Below are 16,079 nucleotides of genomic sequence, written 5' to 3'. Positions count from 1 at the left end.
TATATATATAAAAGGGAGAATGCACAAGTATTCCCTCAATCTATGTCCCGAAATTTCAGAGACACACTTATATTATGCTAAGGTCCTATTACCCCTGAACTTATTTTATTAATAATTTTCTACCCCTTTTCGGCCTACGTGGCATTAGCTTGGAAAAAAAAAGTCAACCAACGTTGGGCCCACAAGATAGTGCCACGTAGGCCAAAAAAGGGTAGAAAATTATTAATAAAATAAGTTCAGGGGGGTAATAGGACCTTAGTATAGTATGAGTGTGTCTCTGAAATTTCGAACATAGGTTGAGGGGGTACTTATGCATTATTCCTATATAAAATTATAGACAACATAAATTGATCAAAGTGGGTTTAACATCTATTATATTACACATAAAATATACTTTTCAATATATATCATAGTGTAATTTTTTCGCCGAATATGATTCAGATGAACTCCCTCGATCCTTACTAGTTCCGCCCTTAATATAGACCCCTTCCGTACGAGTTCCATTTTTGCCATATTCTACAATAGCGTGAGAGGATTGATTCTCTACTATCAAATTGTGCCTATTCATTGTTCAATTCCATATATACCGTAATAAAAAAAAAAAGTGGGACCAAAAATATCGTAGATATCGAAAAAATATATATATTTTATGAGCATAAATTTGTATTTTTACAACATAGTATTTCACAAGTTATATCGTACTGCTATATATAAAACTTATGCCGAGCGAGACAAAAGTTCTCTAAATATATATTGAGCAAATCAATCATATATAGAAATACTACAGCTTATGTCACATAACTTAATTCTACAAAACTTACATCGGGCGAGACAACAGTTCTCTCGATTTATATTAAGTGAATTAGGTAATAGATAAGGATAAATTGATCTACCAAAATAAAATAAAATAGGTGAATAGTAATATAAGGGGTAAAAAATTAAAAACCATTTGAAGTAGAGATAATTCGTGTAAAATAAATAGTCGAATTAATAACCCGTTCAAAAATTACTTGTCCATAAACGGTTTAGGCTAGACAAAAACTACTAAATTCTCGTGAACTTGTACAATATAGGCTAGATCCACCACCAAATTGATAGGTTACCATATCTTTTGGCTAATAACTTAGTACTAACATCATCATAATCTATATAGGTAACTAGGTAACATTACTTCTTTTAATGAGTCTTATGCAACACGAATAGTCAAGTCAGTTGATTTCAAATACGAAATAACTATATTTTAAATAAATGAAGGAAGAGCTTATACAAAATTGGATGATTGTAAATAAAATAATGATCTCTCTCTTTGTTACTTGGCTACACAAAACTCTTTTTTGACAAAAGAGTAAAAACTAGTCAAGACTTAGAGAGGAAAATAAAAATCTTAATAATAATACATATTATATAGTTTTACATATTAATTTTTTTTTAATTGTTAATTAGTTGAATTAGGACTTGATAAAACATTTGGTGGTCATCAAGAGGTAGCAATGCAGTAAGGCTCCCAAATTAGTAAAGACCTCTTTTGCTCTTTGCATCCTCTTTGCAAAGGTACCAAATAATTCATATATGTTGCTACTTTTGTTGTACTCTTAGCATTGGGAGTAGTACTATTGGATGCAACAACAACTTGCTTAGTGGTATAGTTGTTGCATTTTTCTGCAATTGTAGGATTCTTCCTCCAAAAATACTCATAGGCATTGAAAGAGGCCGTCGTCGACTGAGGAACTGAGATTATTTGACTTACCTCCTGATCAGTTAGTTCAGTTGAATCCACAGATCCTGTCAAGTTGACAACTTTACTAAACTTTTTAGACCACGTTACACAAGTCTTGTTTCCTAGCCCCAAATGATCTTTCAGTTCGAGGGAGATTTTGGGAAATTTTGTCTCAATTGGGAATTGAATTGACTTTTTCCTTATTTCGATCGGAGAATCTAACAACCTCATCATAGTTTTTACCCCACTTGACAATCTTGGGTTTTGTTCCATCACAATGATCCCCTTTTCTTCTTCTTCTTTTTCAAGACAATCATCACTTACATAATCATTTTGAGGTGTATTATCATCAATAACGTCGAAAAGTTGATCAAAATCTTCACCATAAGCCTCCATCTCTTTTTCTAATGATGAAGTGGAAGTACTATTATCAACTAAGGTTAGAAGAAGACGACCATCAAGGCGATGTGCATGGAAATTATTTCGATGAGGAATAGAAACAACATCAAGAATCAATTTACCATCTTGGCGTCGAGATTGCATTTGAATAGAAGGCTTGTTGTCCCCTCTAGCCAAGGAAGTGATTGGAGGAGGAAAAGATGATGATGGTCTCTTGCTATTATTATACTTTACTACTCGCAATTCCTCAATGAATTGCGAGCAGTATTGATGGTGGTGGTGATAGTGGTGATGGTGGTCGTGTTTTTCCTTATCTACATCTTCATTCTCAGAAGGAGCGTAGGAGGAAAAACCATCAGAGCCATTCTCCGACCCAAGATTTTCAGTACAAATTTCAAGACTCTTTTCACTCAAAGAACTTGTTGATCTTTTAACAAGAGGGTGAATATATGGAGTTTGAAGATCATCATTTTTCTTTTGTGACAAAATTAAACTCCAAACATCAAATGATGTTTTTCGTCTTGCGAGCTCCTCCTCCTCCTCCTCTTCTTCTTCTTCCTCAGAGGAGGTTGAAAGCGCAAGATCTTTAGATGAAGCAATCTTTTTAATTGGAGAGAAAAAACCATTTTGTGTAAGCCATTGTTTAGATGACATATCAGCTGAAAATGTTCTTCTAATAGAGGTTACATTTGATTTGCCTCTTTGAGTATCTAATCCAAGAATTGACATTATGCCCTTTGTCTTAGGCATATGTGGTGTTGGTGGTTTACACAAATGTGGTGTTTCCATTTCTTCCATTCTAGGTATTGACATTTTCGTTGTAGTCTAGTAATTACACAGTCTAGTAATTATATAATATGAGAAGAATATAGATGTGTTTTAGGATAGAATTATTGGTTTATTGGAGTATGGGATGTTTTTGGTTGATGTTGTGAATGCAAATAAAAATGGCAGGGGATTGTCAGGGTATTTGTAGGACTCCAAAAATGCCTAATGGAATCTTGTGCAAGGGACCCTCATGATTAAAAAAAAAAAAAACCTTTTATTAAGTTTTTAATAATGATCGAAAATTCATTCGAATTATTATTTATGCGAGCTTCATATTTTAACTATTAAATGTTTCTTTTTTTTTATCGGACTGTCATTATTTATGTGGATCGGAAAATGAAACAACTGATAGCTGATCTTATTAATTTCGAAGTGTGTTCTAATACATAGATAATGATAATTCAAATAGGAAAGGAACCATCTAGCTATTAGCTAGTTAGAGTGTGAAACTCACGAAACAGTGATAGTTCAAATTGTTATTTACCGTACTCTCTAGTGTTTTTTCCTAGATAATTATATATTCGAATTTTATATATCGAAGGTGTAAATTTAATGTTCCAATAGGTCACTTACCATCTTTTCTTCAATTTACCAACCATATTATGAATACTTACTTGCAATTGCATATCAAGAATGTCGTCTAGCAATCAATAAAATTAAAGCAAGTTTCAAAGTAAAAATACTTTAAACTATTCATAATTTCTATCCTCTCGAAATCTCGATAAACACTAAGTGCTATATATAATTTAGCTATACGCTTACTATTTTCCCCATGCTTGAATATTCTTTAATTTTTGCACCCTAAAAGAGCATTTCAAAGAATGCAAACTATATTTATTTATAATTAAAAATAAAACATTAGTACAAATTTAGTTAAAATGAGAAGAAGTGATGGCTAGACGATGAAAAATGGCTTAAGGAACAAGCAAAGTAATACTTTATCTAAGGTGGAATGGAGCATATTCTAAATCATGAGAAATTTGTTCCCTCATGAGTCTTTATTAATAAGTTACAAATTTATAAAATTTATCAAAAATATTTTGATTAAAATCATTTTGCTTGTTGACGGGCTTATGATAGTTTCTTGTCTCGATTCAACATATTCTTTTTTTTTTAGAATAATTACAGAAATTTCACCTTTTAGTTTACTTATTGTCATTATCCCCTATAAGTTTTATAAATCTCCATAATTTCTCATTTTCTCTTAAGTCAAAAATTTCATTAATGTATTCAACCCTCTTTTTAATGTATCGACGCATGTATCCGACCCTCTTTTTAATGTATCAACACTTTGACTTTTTGGCCATTAATGTATCTAAACCCTCCATTAATATACCCGATCATCTTTTTAATGTATCAACGCTTTGATTTTTTAGCCGTAAATGCATCCGACACTCTTTTTAATATATCAACGCTTATATTATTGTATCCGTTTTGAGAAATTTCTGTAATTATAAAGTTTTAAGGGATAGATTGTAATTTACCTTAAAAATATGTGATTTCTGTAATTTGTCCACTGAGAAGAGTCATGTGGTGTGTCGCTTTCCATATTGCTCCCCTTATCAGTGTGTTGACGTTGATGATGGTTTAAAGCATTTTTTCTTTAACATCGAAAAGTTTGTAGTTAAATATATCTTTTTGATCGAGTAAAGTGTTTTATGAATGTGGAGCACGAATGCATAAAACGAATTTTTATTGATGACAATCTAGTGATCAACTTATCTTAATAATAATTTCTAACGACAAAGAAAAGAATAGAATCTTTTGGTAATATTATATATATACCTCGTATAATGATGCATTAATTAAAACATTAATCTAAAGTTATGGACATAGGACTTTTTTTAAAAATTATTTCCACAGACAAATCAAAGGATTAGGAAATATTATATGTCTAAAGTTTCCTCTATCAAAAAGATTTGTACTAATTGTCTCCTTAAGTCAACTCATGCTTTATTTTGGCACAAGAATACAATTTAAAATTTGTTATAAATGCTACTTAATTGCATACTCAATGTGTAATTAGATTAATATTTAGAATATTTTAGGTCACAAAGCATTTGTAACATATTTAATAAACCAAAAAGAAAAAAAAGATTGGTATATAAATAATAGGGTGGCGAACTTTTTTTTTTTTTACTATCACTCTTTAGGAACTTTCATTTTTTTTTTTTGACTCAGAATTTATAATATCACATTTGAAAGTGACAAATGCGTATCACTCGAGCAACTCCTTTGAAGTATTCGTTTAAATCAAAGTATTTTTTTAGTGCCAAGACAAACCCTTGTTATATTCTTAACTAATATATACTCATAATGAAAAAATTATAAGATACTTCAAAATTCAAATAAAATAATTAAAACTTGGTAAAAAATGATCGAAAATTTAATTAGTTTATGATCTACATTTTGGCCCATTTTAGCGCAACCATTTCAAATATTCATCAAGAAATATTTGTGCAGGTCAATATCTTTTTAGATCGATTTTAATCTGCTCAAAATCATCTCAATCTATCCACTTGATACCTCATAATCGTATTATTAAAAATGTAGTGGAAAAAAGAGACCAGAGGTTATGGAAAGTGAGCATAAGATTCTGTCAAGTGTCATTGTATCGACTCCAACACTAAGGTTGTGACAAGATAGATAGAATTTCTTCTGTCTTTAAATAAATTTTTCGAGTTTGAGTGGTGAATGTAAGAAAAACATATTAAATAATGGTATTCTTTATATGAGTATTTACGCAATCGTAAATCTTAATTAATTCAAATTCTTAACATGGAAGTAAAATAAATAATTCTAAATTATTTTTTTGCTTTTAAAAAAAAATCATATAGAGATATACTTGATTGTTTTCACAGATGAATTATTATTAATATTATTATCATGTATTCCTCCCCTCCATAGCTCCCACATTTGCTTAAGGTTGGAAGTGCGGGATATTTACCATCCGAGCAACTTTCACTTGTCTAAATTGTTATTTGTTTGATTTTTTATTAAAGAAAAAAGTTAGATGAGTTGGAAATGAACCCGTAAAAATTGTCTCAACTAAAATTGATGGAATTGACCACAAAAAAAACTATCCAAATTCGTTATCACTTAGGTATCGATAAAAAAAACATAAAAATAAAAAAATAATAATAAGAACCCCAAACTTTCATAATTTATCAATATATATGGCATAGTTCATTCATCAAAAGGAACAATTTATACATCCATAAGCTACATAAATCATAATAGTATATGGTTATTGTTATTCAACTAATTGTAGGGTAATTGGCCTAAGTGAATTGTTCATATGCTTTGGATTTTTAGGTAATATTCTTGGTATTTGGAACAAGGTTCTTCCATGTTTTATTTTTTTTTTTAAAAAAAAGTTTATCTATAGTTTAATTGGTCATTTCAAGAAAATATCTGATTTTTTGAAGTTCCTAGAACTAAATTATTCATAGTGACCCATCTCCCTTTTATTGAGAATTTTTTTTTTTGTTATTTTGCCCTTTGAACTTATAAATAGACATAATTTGTTACGTGAAAATCACTCATATTTATTATTACGAGAGTTAATTTAATTAAACTTTTAAAATTGAATTTAAATGGATTAGTTCAATATTTCAAATTTCAAATTTACATTTATTAGAAAATTACAAAAATATTATATGTTAGCACTCATTTGTATTGTACTTCCAAACAAATTGAATCAAATTATGTATAAAAGTGAAGATATTCCTCTTCAACAATACTTGCTTTGATTAAGCTTTTAAAAAGAGCTTAATTAATGGATCTTATATATAATTTATACAAACAAAATAAATGATATATTCATGTTTGAAATTAATTATATTGAAATTATTTCTTATCTATTTGATTTGATTTGTTAATTAAGGACAATATTATTGTTAATCATGCTTGCTTAATCGTGGTATTGCAAAAATCATGATTTATTAGGTATTATTTATACACCCTATAATACTGATTTAAGTGTGTAGTATAACTAATACATATCTGATAAATCATATATAAGCTGAAAATTTTATCAAACAAATTAAAAGATTAAAAATATCATAACCACTATACATATTATTTTTTGAATACACCGATAAAGTTTCCAAATTGGTAGGAATTATTATCATTATCATTATCATTCACATATGTGAAATAATTTGTACATATAGAACACAATGAACCAACGAATGTATACTTTCTTTGTAATATTTGTCACATTTTATTTTTCAAAAATTATTTTTTTATTTTTATACGTACTTAAATTAAATTAGATTAATAAATTAAACAATTTTTTAAATTTAAATATTTAGAAACTATCAAAAAAAAGTACTATAATTATACTTCGTTGATATCTGTTAAGTAAAAAAATACATATATCAAAATTTATATATCAAAATATAATTAACTCTCGAGAAATGAAACTTGTTTGATCGGAAAGAGTAACTATTTGAAATTCACTTTATATTTATCAAAATATCCACCTTTACTATTCCTTTATTATGCATAGATAAAACTTCTTTTAGGCAATTATATTACAAAGAAATGAAAAGAAAATGGGAGGATATATTTGTAAGAGTAATGGTTCTAAGGCTACTTTGCAAACTTATAATTTAAGTATCGTTATGTTATTTTAAGTATCTGAATTACTCTAAAAAGGAGGATTTTTGGTAAATATAGATATAATAGGGATAAAATATAATTTGTCCCTTAGAGTATGTGATTTGCCTAATTTTTACAAATATAATTTTAGATCTTATTTGAAAAATTATAGTTTTAGTTTGAGTAATTATCATTCAAACAATAATTTTGAGATGTTAAGGGAAAATGATAATTTTGAGATGTTAAACGATTGTATTTATCATATTTATACATACATCTTTATTATAGGGGATTTTATCAATTTTCGTATGCTATAATTTATGAGTTCTTTTTAATTATGAATTTCCAAAATAAAATGTCAGAAAAAATTTTCATGAACGTCGGTCAAGACCTTAGCCATGGACCTAGTTCATCCAGTGGAGAAAGTAAGTGCATATGCATGTTCACACGAGTCCCAAAGTAAGAAAATGCAGATTTTATCGATTTTCGTGTGCTATAGTCTATAGATTTTTTGTGATCTAGAATTCTCAAAATAAAATGACCGAAATTTTTCACAGACGTCACTTAAGACCTTAACAATGGAGCAGTTCGCCCCGCAGGAAAAACAAGCGCATTTTCAAGTTCAAAGATTTACCGATTTTCGTCTGCTATATTCCATAGATTTTTGTGATTTGAAATTCTCAAAACAAAATGACCGAAAATTTTCATAAACGTCCGTTAAGACCTTAACTATGGACCCAGTTCGTCCTGCGAGGAAACATGATTTTCAAGTTCAAACGAGCCCCAAAGCAGGTAAAAACAGATTTTTTTGATTTTTCATGTGTTATAAGTCCACAAATTTTTTGTCATCCGAAACAAAATGACTGAAATTTTTCATGGACGTCCGCTAAGATCTTAGCAATGGACCTATTTATTCCGCGGGAGAAACAAGAGCATTTTCAAGTTCAAACGAGCCCTAAAGCAGGTAAACACACATTTTATCAATTTTCGTGTGCTATAGTCCATGAATTTTTCTGGATCCAAAATTTTCAAAATAAAATGACTGAAATATTTCATGGACGTCTGTTATGACCTTAACTATGTTTCAAGTTCTTCCCACGGGGAAAACATGCACTTTTTCAAGTTCAAATGAGCCTCATAGCATGTACATGCATATTTTATCGATTTCATGTGATATAGTCCACAAATTTTTTGTGATACAGAATTTTCGAAATAAAATGACCAAAAGATTTCATAGATATCCATTAAGACCTTAGATATGGACCCACTTTCTCCCGCGGCGAAAACGGGTATATTTTCAAGTTCAAACGAGCACCAAAATACGTAATTGCAGATTTTGCCAATTTTTGTGTGTTATAGTCCACATACTTTTTGTGATTCAAAATTCCCAAAACAAAATGACTGAAATTTTTCATGGACGTCTCTTAAGACCTTAGCAATTAACCAGTTCGTCTCGTGAAAAAATTGGGCACATTTTCAAGTTGACATGAGCCTCAAAGAAGATAAATGCAGATTTTATCGATTTTCGTGTTCTACAATCAATGGATTTTTTGAGATCCACACTTTTGGAAATAAAATGGCCGAACTTTTTATAGACCTCCGTTTAGAACTTAGCTATGGACCCAGTTCATCTCACGGGAAAAAGAACGTATTTTCAATTTCAATGGAGCACCAAAGCAGGTAAATACATATTTTGTCAATTAATCCATGAATTTTTTGTGATCAGGAATTTTCAAAACAAAATGACCGAAATTTTTCATGGACGTATGTTAAAACCTTATTTATAGACCCAGTTCGTCCACGGGGAAAATAGGCGCATTTTTAAGTTCAAACGTACCCCAAAGCAAGTAAATGCAGATTTTTACGATTTTCGTGTGCTATAGTCCACAAATTTTGTGTGATCCGCAAATCCTGAAAAATAATAGCCAAAAATTTTCATGGACTTCTAGCTAAGATCTTAGGAATGGACCTAATTTGTCCCGCGGGAAAAACATGTGCATTTTCAAGTTTAACGAGCCCCAAAGTAGGTAAATACACATTTTGTTGATTTTCGTGGGCTATAGTCCAAGGAATTTTCGTGATCCGGAATTTCCAAAAATAAAATGGATGAAATCATTCGTGGACGTCGGTTAAGACCTTAGCTATAATTCCATTTCGTCCCGCAGGGAAAACGACGTATTTTCAAGTTCAAACGAGCTCAAAGAAGGTAAATTTATATTTGTTGATTTTCATGTGCTATGGTCCACAGATTTTTCGTGATTTGAAACTCTCAAACTTTATTTTTATGGATATCCGTTAAAACCTAATGGGCCCAGTTTGTTCACGGGAAAAACATGCGCATTTTCAAGTTCAAAACGAGCCCAAAGTAGGTATAGTCCATGAATTTTTTGTGATCCTGAATTTCCAAAATACAATGTCTAAAAAATTTCATATAATAAAATACGTTAAAATCTTACAACTTGACAGTTTGGCCGAGTGGTCTAAGGCGCCAGATTTAGGCTCTGGTCCGAAAGGGCGTGGGTTCAAATCCCACAGCTGTCATATTTTTTTTTGGGACATTTTTGGCCCAATTAAGTACCTAAACATGTGATAACCTATTGGAAAAATTAGCAATTAAGACAACTTTAAGAACATAATTAATCAAAATAACATTAATTTAAAATTTTTAGTGATAATGACAAAATAGCAATATGTTATATTAATTTTACGTATTTTTATTAAATGTATGTATTTTCAGATTTTAGTGTATTTTGGTTTTATTAAATTAATATATTAATGGAAACTCATTGATTGGACCAAAACATGGTCCAATAACATTTAATGAAAAAAAAGAAATTAATTAACTTTTTGTGTAAAGTTCCAAGAAAGGTAAAAATTAAAATCAATTCAAAATTTTCAACCAAAATTTCAAGTTCCTTGTTCAAATTTTCCAGATTTCTTCATCAAAGCCATTGTTATCAAGGATTCAAGCAGATTTTCGAGCTAGGTTCATTATTAAAGCAGATTTCGTGGTGGAAAGGTTAGTTTAAATTTCGATTTCGATTTTTTGAGCNTGCATTAAAATGTTACAAAAACAATTTATATTAAATTATAAATACAATTTAACTTGAATACAAGTAACTGCAATAATTTTGTTTCTGACTCATACAAATTTAACTCATACATTCTAGATAGAGCAAATACAATATAGATTAAAAACATAAATATGAACACTTCCTCAAAAGATATTAATACCAGGGATACAAATACATTTCAATAGAAAATGAAGAAAAAAAAATTTGTATTCATTAAAATGTTACAAAATATAATTTATATTATATTATAAATATAATTCAACTGGAATACAAGTAACTGCAAAGGTTGTGTATGTGAATTCGATTATATTTGCAGAATTCGAATTGTATAATAAAGCTTCTTTATCAATTGAATAATAGAGGAGACAAATTTGTTTGTATTCTTTTTTTAAATATGAAGAATAGGGAAGAAGAAAAAAAACGTTCAACTTAATATATGCCAAAAGTACAGCTTTTAAAAAGTAACTGAAGGATTATTAATACTACTTACCTTTTTTATATTTTAATTTCCATTTTTTCTATAATTTTTTTTTATAAATATACATATCATATTAAAAGAAAAAATACGGTATTCCTAATGTAAACTAATTAAAACATGCTAGTATTACTAAATATAGAAATATTGTTACTGTGTCACCAAAAAAACTAACATATTGCTGTTTTGATAAAATTCCCTAAACTATTTATACTATGCACTTGTGTTTTCAAAAATATTTTTGCGGCGAGTCTCGGGGTGATTTTTGCTTGTTTTATTAGTAATAAAACTATAAAATTGAATATACAAAGAGACTACGCCCCGTAGATCCATAGAACTTACGCTCCGTGTCTCGAGGCTTACGCCTAGCCTCGGACTGTATAAAACGTCTCTTCTCACGCTCTCGCTTTTTAAAACACTACTATACACATTAAAATTTTAATACATGTTGCCTACTGTAAAGTTACATTAGGTAGATAAGTTAATCATTTAAAATACATCAATTTTTTTTATTTACACATTAGTCTTAACAAGCCATAAAACTCCGAACATATTTCAATTAAGACTGATATATATGATTAAAGAAGGTGTCATATTTCTATGTCATTAACTTCTATATATAATAGATATTTGAGAGTACTTGCAAAAAAGTATATTTTTTGAAACACTCCTTTATTTTTAATTAATTTTTATCACATGTTCGAATTATTTCAATCTCATTTTTTTTTCTTTTTATCCACCATGGAGGCTACTTTAACTTTGTCACGTATATCTTCTTTCTTAATCGTGTCATGTAAGCAAAAAACTTCATCTATTCTTTTTTGTATTAGATTGACTCGGCAAAAATTTTGAGAAAATAAAAAATATTTTTGAATATTATGTTGTTAAATTAAAAATGTATAATGTACTAAAGCACCTTTAAAATCTTGTAATCTTAAACATATCATATGAGATTTTGAAATTAGAAAAAGAATATTCACTTTTATAAATAAAAATTAGACAAATAAATTAAAATACGAAAACGTAACTTATCAACGGCCATCATAAATGTCGACTTATAGCATTTACAATAACAAATTTAGTGAAATTTTACAAAATATAATATATTTATAAAAATTATTTTAGAACTTTTTTGACTTTTTTCTAAATATTACCAGTATGTAGTATAAAACATATACTTCATGTAGTATATATATATATACCCACAGATAAAAAATCACTTACAAAAATTCAAATACAACTCCAATTTAATTTTATTATCAAACATAATTTTAATTTTCAAATATCATATTTTTACTTTAAAAATATTTTTTTTTCAAATTCACAATTTTCAATGCCAAACAAATTTCAAATTCTTTTTTATTTTACAAAAAAAAAATTCTCTCCATTTTTTCCAATTTCCTCTTCAATCACCACCTCTCTCTTATAGAGAGATTTTCATGTTTTCCTCTTTAATTTTATTTATTTCTCCAAAAATTCATAATTCATAATCCCTTTTTTTTTTTGCTTAATTTATTTGTTCCTTTCTTTTAATTCTTCTTTAAATTCCCCTTTTTTTTCACAATTTCTTGTTATTTTTCAAAAATGAATTAATTTTTACCCTGTTCTTTTTCCGGTCAAAATGAAATCGCCGGCGATGACAGGGCAAACAGGGTCATCGACGGTGCACCGTCGACAACCGTTGTTACGAACAGAAACTACAACGCCGACGATGATGAATCACTGCGAAACTCTTCGTAATCGGAAAGGCGAAGTCGCCGGCAGAACGGCGGCGGAGTGCGCGACGGTGTGTTGCTGTCTTCCCTGTGCGATGATTCATTTTCTTATACTGGCGGTGTATAAAGTTCCGACGGGATTGTGCCGGAAATTATTGAGGAAGAATAAACAGAAAAGGCTTTTGAATAATAACAATAAGAAGATTGAACCCAAAGGCTGCCAATTAACCGGTGCCGGCGACGGAAAAGAATCGGAAAACGTCAATGCCATCGGCGAAAAGCCGGCGTCGGCGGAATCGGAAACGGAGATGTGGGGCCGGTTTTATGAAGGTGGATTTTGGAGAAACTCATCTGAGAAAAAAGAAGAATAAAAGGGTAAGAAAAAAAAATATATTAATTAATGGAATTTATAAATTAATTATATGAATTTTTTGGACTAAATAAATAAATTAAAAAAAGAGGGCATTTTGCATTTTGGGTTAGAGAATAAGGTATTTCAATGATATGATTTGTAAATATAATTGCAAAAAGAAGTAGTAAAAAGTTTTATTTTTTCTATTTTTTGCTATATATTGTTGTAATATCTTTGTGAAAATGATAAATGCAAAAATGTGGATTGGGAATTTTTAATGGTTTAGTTCTTTGATTAATAATGTTGTTTGGATTAGAGTGAGTGTAAATTTCGATTCAATTTATTAACTTGAATCGAAAAAAGTATTATTAATTTATCAAGATTGATTATTGAAATTTGGAATTCTATTATGTGTTTATGTTATTTTGTCTTATCAGTTTGGTTAATGATTTTTTCCAATTATTTTTATCAGCTTTCAAGTTTTATTGGTTAAATTGATAACTGAATCATTAACAGTTGCTAATCGATTAATGCCAAATAGAATGAATGCAGAAAATTTCGAACTTGAAATTCTCGATTATTTGCTCAGTTATAAGTTATAACTCTCATTACGATATTCTTTATTCTTGTCAGACATTTATATATCTTTAAAAAATATTCGGACTAGTAAATTCAAAGATCATTTTTATCCAATCACGAAGAGGTTTCTGGGGGAACTCTTGTAATCACTTACTAATTAAATACAAAAAATTAACTTTTTCACGTCACTGGTGTAAAAATAAAAATCTCTTATAAAAAAGAACATAAAACTAAAAAATCAAGTTTATAAAGAGCTATAAAATCAAATATCCCGAATTTTCATACTATCTTTTTTCGTGAGTCCGGAGCCTAAAGAGTATGAAATATTAACAAAATTTTCAAAATGGTATATAAAATTTTATATTAACCAAAACGGCAAAATCGCTGGAACAATAGCGATTTCCTCCGCCCGAAAAAGCAAAATCGTTGCTACTGCAGCGATTTTGCAAAATGTGATTTTTTTATTAAAAAGAATTCGAAAAAATCGCTGCCTAGGAAGCGATTTTAATTTTTTTTTGAAAAAAATAAAAAAATTCAAATGAAGATGTGTGCCGTCGATTTTCATGAATTTTTTTTTAAAATAAAAATTTTAGCAGCGATTTTCATGAAATTTTTTTTTTAAAAAAATGAAAATCGCTGCCTAGTAGCAGTGATTTGATTTTCTTGATTTTTTTTTTTTAAAAAAATACATTTTGCAAAATCGTTGCAGTAGCATCGATTTTGTTTTTTCCGGCGGAGGAAATCGCTGTTGTTCCAGCGATTTTACCGTTTTGGTTAATATAAATTTTTATATATCGTTTTGAAATTTTTGTTAATATTTTATACCCTTTAGGCTCCGGACTCATTTTTTCGTATCAATTTTTCTTTTCACACGCGTGGACCCCACGTACACCAAGTAGTACCCCATGCATCAAACACTTGTACTCTACCAAGAACCACAAAAACATCATCTTGAAAGTAGAACTTAGAACCATACATACACCTTTTTTTTTTCATTTTACTTTAACAATGGCACTAGTTTCTTTCACCTCAATTCCCAAATGCCCAAATTCATCAAGATTTAGCTATGGTTCAACACAATTACCCTTCAATTTAATCACCCAATGTGAGTTAAACACAAATGATGGCTCACAAAAACTTGAAATTGGGTCACCAATCATAGTAATTGAGTCTCCTAAGTTGCTTAAAACAGCTGCCTCTGTGCCTTGTCTTAGACCCAATGTTGGCTTGGTCAAACCCGGTGACGTTGGCAGGTGCGCGCTTAATTTTACATACTTTTTGTTTTGTGTAAATTTATTTTATATACACTGATAATTAACATATGATGATTCACAAATCACAATTTAATGTCTTAATGTGTATTATACTTTATGTGTTACACTATTAAATCATAGTTAATTACTTTTAAGATAATTTTGATTGTGTGAAAAATGTTAAAGTTTTTTGTGTATCAAAAAAAGTCATTCCATACCATGTACTATACATTATGTTTGCTTGGTTTTAGAAGTATATTTTTCTTTTGTCATTCATTAATTTCCAACAAGAACTAAGATTGAGGGGAATATTTATTTTTATATTTTAAAAAATAATTATTATTCTCATTATGGTAAATGGTAAATAAGTTTATAGTGAATTTACCAAATCAGAGTTCGAGCAAGAATGTTTAGTTTATGGATTATTTTTTATATACAAATACAGAAATAAATCAAAATTAGTGAGGCTCGCTGAATCCATAACTCAAATGTTAGCTCCACCCCGATGACCAAGAGACGAGCTAGAGCATTGATGTTCGAACCGGTGCATTACATTCGAATGGAATTACATTATTTTTTTACGATAGATTTAAATTAAACATATTATGTTTGATCGAAATTATTGTATGTAGCTCAAATTATATATGCGTGAAGATTATTGGTATTACATAACAAGCAAAACTCGCTGACTCTAAATCATAAATTTACTTATTTTCAACTAAGTAAATTATAAACTAAACTATATATATGTGAGTTTTATATTAAATAAAATTGAATTAATGTAATGCAGGATAGTGTCAAGGAAACCTATGGATGTGTGGGCAGTTCGTCTCAGCATTGGCACTTATCTTATTGATAGAAAATATTTTAAGCCCTTAGAGCTAGAGGATTGATCGAGTCGAGAGGTTGAGTCAGAATTTAAAATAATTTATGGTTCGAAATTTGTTATTATCTTAGTTACTCGCTTCATAATTAAATGTTATTATACGTTTAATGAATTTTCTAATATAAATATAAAGCAAAAGTTATGATATTCAACCCCTAATCAGCATGCTAGCTATATGTGTTAAAATTTACAAAAC

At 29.2% G+C, this 16,079-nt stretch overlaps 3 protein-coding genes and 1 non-coding gene across 4 annotated transcripts; 3 read left to right on the top strand and 1 right to left on the bottom strand.

The window, feature by feature from the left end:
• Nucleotides 1-1,372: 1,372 nt before the first annotated feature.
• On the bottom strand, nt 1,373-3,064 carry LOC107028738 (protein FAF-like, chloroplastic). Its single transcript, XM_015229922.2, has one exon. It carries the CDS (start codon nt 2,927-2,929, stop codon nt 1,478-1,480), a length of 1,452 nt encoding a protein of 483 aa, XP_015085408.1. The 5' UTR covers nt 2,930-3,064; the 3' UTR covers nt 1,373-1,477.
• Nucleotides 3,065-10,010: 6,946 nt separating this feature from the next.
• On the top strand, nt 10,011-10,090 carry TRNAL-UAG. The gene has a single exon. It is a non-coding gene; the product is annotated as a tRNA-Leu (tRNA).
• A 2,629-nt stretch (nt 10,091-12,719) lies between these two features.
• LOC107029021 lies at nt 12,720-13,184 on the top strand. The gene has a single exon (XM_015230310.2). The coding sequence runs from the start codon at nt 12,720-12,722 to the stop codon at nt 13,182-13,184; it is 465 nt and encodes a 154-aa protein (XP_015085796.1).
• Nucleotides 13,185-14,718: 1,534 nt separating this feature from the next.
• LOC107011833 lies at nt 14,719-16,039 on the top strand. Its single transcript, XM_015211493.2, has 2 exons — nt 14,719-14,997; nt 15,788-16,039. The coding sequence occupies exons 1-2, from the start codon at nt 14,753-14,755 to the stop codon at nt 15,888-15,890; spliced, it is 348 nt and encodes a 115-aa protein (XP_015066979.1). The 5' UTR covers nt 14,719-14,752; the 3' UTR covers nt 15,891-16,039.
• The last annotated feature ends 40 nt before the right edge of the window (nt 16,040-16,079 follow it).

The sequence above is a fragment of the Solanum pennellii genome, chromosome 1, assembly GCF_001406875.1.
Source record: "Solanum pennellii chromosome 1, SPENNV200".
Taxonomy (NCBI): Eukaryota; Viridiplantae; Streptophyta; class Magnoliopsida; order Solanales; family Solanaceae; genus Solanum; species Solanum pennellii.
The sequence above is the reverse complement of the archived record's forward strand: the minus strand, read 5'-3'. Positions and strand labels throughout refer to the sequence as shown.